The sequence below is a fragment of the Lontra canadensis genome, unplaced genomic scaffold, assembly GCF_010015895.1.
Source record: "Lontra canadensis isolate GAN:19392208 unplaced genomic scaffold, GSC_riverotter_1.0 scaffold16, whole genome shotgun sequence".
NCBI classification, from domain to species: Eukaryota; Metazoa; Chordata; class Mammalia; order Carnivora; family Mustelidae; genus Lontra; species Lontra canadensis.
Window position 1 is genome coordinate 26,422,454 of NW_022631010.1, and position 6,000 is coordinate 26,428,453.

The window sequence follows — 6,000 nt, forward strand, 5'->3', positions numbered from 1 at the left end:
GGCTTTCTTCCCATTTGCTCTTTCTAGGTGTACTTTACCTCAGATTTTGCCCTCTGGTTTGTCACCTCCTTGGTCATAGTTGGTACGCTTTGTTGCAAGCTCCAGGGGCACTAACCAGCTCCTTCTCTGCTATTTGGAATAAAGACTAGTGCAGACAGGAACTTCCCCTTCACATTCTGCAAAGACCACTGTGATGGAACTCCCTGGGGGTGCGCTTGGAGGGTCACAGCTTGCCTCTGACATGGCTGATTGGGAACAAATTTGGGGGCATCCCCTATTCTCTACATATCCTTAAGATAGGGAGAAGAGGAATCTGGACAACTGAGCAAAAGAGTGTAGAAACAGAGGCTCCTTTTTTTTTTTTTTTTCCTTACTCCTCTTTTCCCTCCAAAGAGCAAGGTTAGTGAGAATAAAAATGGTACTCTGATACATATAAACCAGGGCAGCAGACAGGAGGGCTTTTGGGGGGACAGAGACTCAGGGAGATGATCCCAGTGCCAGGAGCCACTTTTTCCTGAGTGCATCTGCAGACTCCAGAGGAAAAAGTTGAGAGGCCATGTGGAGTTTCAGACAGCTCATTCTGAACTGAGTCATAGACACACTGGTTAAGATCCCTACTGAGTCATGGGGAATGGAGCAGTGGTTCAAAGTGCTGGTTGACCCAATGCCACACTTGCTTGCACTGTCCTTAGAGTCCCATTCCTAAGCAAATCACCCACATGCAGGCCCTCATCTCAGGCTTTACTTTCAGAACACAGGAGATAAAAGCAGTAAGAGATCTAAAAAATAGAAGGTGAGATGTTCCAACATATGGGAAGTTCGGGATCTGCAAAAAAGGAGACCAAATAGATGAAAACTGTATTTGAGGAGACAATGAGTGAGGTATTTCCTTTTTCTTTTTTTAATGTTGAATTTACTTAATTTTATTTTATTTTTCAGTGTTCCACGATTCATTGTTTGTGTACCACATCTAGTGCTCCAAGCAATACTTGCCCTCCTTAATACCCATCACCAGGCTCACCCATCCCACCACCCCTCTCCCCTCTAAAACCTTCAGTTTGCTTCTCAGAGTCCACAGTCTCTCATGGTTCATCTCCCCTTCCCAGTTTCCCACCAATTCACTTTTTCTTTCCTTCTCTTAATGTTCTCCCTATTATTCCTTATGTTCCACAAGTGAAACCATATGATAATTGACTTTCACTGCTTGACTTATTTCACTCAGCATAATGTCCTCCAATCCCGTCCATGTTGATATAAAAGTTGAATGTTCATCCTTTCCAATGGCTAATATTCCATTGTATATATGGACCACATCTTCTTTATCCATTCTTCTGTTGAAGGGCATCTTGGTTCTTTCCACAGTTTGGCAATTGTGGACATTGCTGCAAAGAACATTGGGGTACATATGGCCCTTCTTTTCACTACATCTGTATCTTTGGGGTCAATACCCAGTAGTGCAATTAGAGGGTCATAGGGTAGCTCTATTTTTAATTTTCTGAGGAATCTCCACACTGTTTTCCAAAGTGCCTGCACCAACTTGCATTCCCACCAACAGTGTAAGAGTGTGCCTCTTTCTCCACATCCTCTCCAACATTTGTTGATTCCTGTCTTGTTAATCTTAACCATTCTAACTAGTGTGAGGATGTATCTCAATGTGGTTTTGATTTGAATTTCCCTGATGGCTAATGATGAAAATTTTCCATGTGTCTGCTAGCCATTTGTATGTCTTCTTTGGAGAAGTGTCTGTTCATGTCTTGTGCCCACTTTTTGATGTGATTATCTGGTTTTTGGGTGTTGAGTTTGAGGAGTTCTTTATAGATCTTGGATATCAGCCCTTTGTCTGTAGTGTCATTTGCAAATATCCTCTCCCATTCCATGGGTTGCCTCTTTGTTTTGTTGACTGTTTCCTTTGCTGTGCAGAAGCTTTTGATCTTGATGAAGTCCCAAAAGTACACTTTTGCTTTTGTTTCCTTTGCCTTTGGAGATGTGTCTTGAAAAATGTTGCTGTGGCTAACGTCAAAGAGGTTACTGCCGGTGTTCTCCTTTAGGATTTTGATGGATTCCTGTCATGAGTGAGGTATTTCCAAAACTGATTAAGATGGATATCAAGCTACAGATCTAACCCTACAGAGCCCAAGTGGGATGAATAAAAACAAGCCAATAAAAAATAATACTGTAAAAACCAAAGACGGTTGGTATTCACAGACCCAGAAATTATGTATTTATTTGGTTTATTCATATTATACAACAAAACTCCCAAACTGATGAAGGGAAAACTTACAGAACTCCAGTTAGAGGTCACTACAACTCAATTTGGCATCACCACACCCTCCAAAAGCACTATCTCCAGGAAAGCTTCCTCTTGGCCTGGATTTAGGCTTCTTAACCCAATCCAAGATAACAGTTCATAGAACTATGCAGAGGTCAACAGTAAAGCACCTTAAGAAATAATAATAAAATAATAAAAATAAAATGCAGTTGATATTCTTCAAAGCTCTTGGGATGCCTGGGTGGCTCAGTTGGTTAAGCAGCTGCCTTCAGCTCAGGTCATGATCCCAGCATCCTGGGATCAAGTCCCACATCGGGCTCCTTGCTCGGCAGGGAGCCTGCTTCTCCCTCTGCCTCTGCCTACCATTCTGTCTGCCTGTGCTCGCTCTCTCTCATAAATAAATAAAATCTTTAAAAAAAAAAAAAAAAAGCTCTTGCAGGAAGGGGCCACACCTTTGGTTTGAGCTTGGGGATCAAGGGTGGAGCCAGACAAGGGTGGTCCGTGCAGGGGGTGCAAAGTCAGCTCTACAACAACCAAGAGCTCATGTTAATTCCACAGCCCTCTCTCCAATCAGGCCAGAGAAACTGCTTGAGAATTCACACTCCCTTTTCTTCACCATGAACTCACTGTGGTGAGTAAACCAGGGATGAGCTTTCACCTGAACCAACTCACGGCCTCTCTTTAGATAAATACTGTGCACTTATGTCATGAATGTTAGCCGTGATTTCTTTTTTTCTATTTTATTTAATATGGACATTTGCCCTTTAGAAATAATGTTGAATAGCTGAATTTTTCCCTTCGAGCACAACTTTTGTTTTCTTTTAGCTGTTCTAAATGAGAATTATTCTTCAACAACATCACATACTGCTTTTTTTCTGAATCTGAATAGAATTTGCCTCTGGGATTTATGGTTATTGTCAGTCATGCTGGCCTGAAGACACCCTTAACACTGAGATTAGCTATCTCTGGATCCCAGTCCAACCGTTTCCATACCACTGGATGTCTCCTCTTTCACTGTAGCTGCCCACTCTTCTCATCCCCCAACATCTAGAGAAAGGATAACCCTAAGTCAGGGCAAGCCTGTGCTGCTCATGGAGGCAGTCTGTGACCCTGAGATCATTTTTGCTTCCTTGTTCTTGTTGGGTGTTCCAGAGCAGCAACCACCACCAGAATTCTGTGCAATGGTGGGAATGTTGTTGTCCATCCTGTCCAATCTGGTAGCTACTGGCCACATGGCTACTGAGCATGTGAACTGTGGCTACTGTCACTGTGGAACAGAATATTTTATTTTATTCCATTCTATTCTCTCTATATATATTTTTTACTTATAACTAAAGAACTACGTAGAACTGGTGTATTGGATAGCACAGCAATCTAGACACCAGTAGGTTTACCAAATAACAGTCTGAGATAGGTGAGCTCTTAGTCTATACTTCCTCCCTGTAATAGATTTCCTCCCAAATGGCTTTTTAAGTGTTCTCTTTAGAATTAATAGGACCCTTCCAGTTTGTCCTTAGGATTATATTCAACAACAATAACATTATTTGATCAAAAATATCACCACAGAGAGAAGAGAATGAACAAAATAAAGCTTTATTTGAACTGTGCTGGTCACTGTCCAAGTTTATATCCAAGCCATTTCATAAATAGTGCCATAACTACAGTCCACCAGGGCCACCGCACATGCCACAGGTCTCTGTTCCTAAGCACTGCTTGTTGCTTTGCAAAAGAGAACGGACCATCACTCAGTATATCTGCGGGCTACAGCTAATGGCTACCCTGTTAGTGTCATAGGCATACACATCTAATCAGAGAGAAGCAAGCACAGTTGTGATCCACAGTAGGTGTTGAGTACCCCAGACACCCCTTGAACACCTACACAGCTGCAAGGCACCATATAACATGGGGTATAGATAAGGAAAACCTTTCCCTGTTCCCAAGAACCCAGCTCAGCAGGCTGCTGTCACCTGTACTCCATGCCATTGGCCCCTGCATGCTTAGCTAATAAATAAACAACCTAACAATTTGCAACCTAATGATTTATATCATCTTGTTAATGTTAGATGACTTAAGGCATACTTAAAAAAGAGAAGGAGACTTGATTCAGAGTTCCAAGTCTCATCCTTGGAACATACCAACCACAGAATGAAGGATGGACAGTTTTCAAGGATCCATATCTAGCCAAATTAGTGCCGTAATGAGGAGTCAACTGAGTTTTCATTGGCTTCCCTCCCTGAACATCCCCACATATTTGGGGCATGTTGACTTCCTACCAAGAGGCATCCAAGGTGGAAAGGGAAAACTTTCCACTTCACAGCTTGGAGAAACAATACATGAATGGTTCTAGAACTAAAATCAGAGCACATTCATACTGTCAATTTTAAGAGTTAGATTTTATTATACATAAACCAAGGGAAATAGAAATATATACCCAAAAAGAAGGATGCTACAAGCTTGAAAGTTCTCAAGATAGCTATATTTAGACAGAGGTATAAACATTTCCAATATGGATTCCCCAATATGCCAAACATTAAAAATGTACCCTCTGACCCTCTTCATATTTTCCCATGAGCAGAGGCACAAAAGATTCTCACAATTCTAAATGTTACAAAGAGCATGTGCATGTAAATCCACATACTACATGTGTGTATTTGTACATTCTTCCAAAATATAAAAGTATAAAAATAAAATTTCTGCCTTTTGTATCTAGAAGCATCTGGGGAAAAAAACATGATTGCTTCTAGTTCTCAGTCATCTGAGCAGGCACATGTTACCAGGCTTTTCCCCTTCCTGTGCTGCCAGGAGGTGACACAGAAATGGAGATGACAGTGATTTTCATTCCAGGAAACTAAATCCAGGACAAGGGGAAACAAATGCTAAGCATGTCTCATAGTACCTCTTCATGGGTTCTCAGCAGTAAGAAGGCAGGGCTTAGCAAAGACTTCACACCGGGGCAGTATGGGTTATGCTCTGGGAGAGGACTGTTTCTGAGACAGTAGGAAATGAGCAAATCTGAGAGCTACATTCTGGAAGGACAGTTAGGGTATAGGCACTGGGTCTTGATTAGAGGCCATCACTGAGAGGCAGCTTGCTTGTCTTTGTACTTCTGGTAGGCACTCAGGATTTCTGTGATGACACTGGGGTCCTCCAGGGTGGTTGTGTCCCCCAGATCCTGAGTTCTGCCTGTGATTATCTTCCTCAGGAGCCTCCGCATGACTTTTCCAGACCGAGTTTTTGGAAGACGCTTCACTACCTGGTGGAAGAGGTACAGCATTCAGGTTTGGGTGGTACCCAGACTCCCAGCAGCATCCAATTGTGTTGGGATAGGAAAGGTTCTGCCCCAGGGATGACACCCTCACTTGGGACTCAGGAATGAATGACTGAGCTGCCAGAACAAACCTAGAGAACACAAAGGCCTGTGTTCTCTTTTTTTTTCTTCCCACAGTCTGGACATAAACTAGTATCAACCCAAAGGTCAGGATCAACCATATGTTAGGGGTTTTGCTGAAGCCCTTCTTCAGGCAGGGTCTGCCCATACCCACGTCTGCTTCACTGACGATACCTCTGTCTCCCATTTGCTATATTACTGAGGGGTCCCCAGTAGCAACAGAACTATGCATATGCCATGGCAACTCGTCTCCATACACTGGCCCACCCAAGGTTGCTTTTTGCTGACATAAGAGGTAAGAGCTACTATAGAGAAAATGTTGTCTTGTTCAGTGTTTGAAAAT

At 42.5% G+C, this 6,000-nt stretch overlaps 1 protein-coding gene across 2 annotated transcripts in view; it reads right to left on the minus strand.

Moving 5' to 3' along the window:
• Nucleotides 1–3,843: 3,843 nt before the first annotated feature.
• The window catches only part of ACSS1 (acyl-CoA synthetase short chain family member 1), a 61,211-nt gene continuing 59,054 nt past the window's right edge, over nt 3,844–6,000 (minus strand). For both annotated transcript variants that reach the window (XM_032859349.1, XM_032859350.1), the window contains one exon: nt 3,844–5,522. In XM_032859349.1, the coding sequence (XP_032715240.1) occupies nt 5,343–5,522 (180 nt within the window). In that variant the 3' untranslated portion in view covers nt 3,844–5,342. The remainder of the gene's footprint in view (nt 5,523–6,000) is intronic.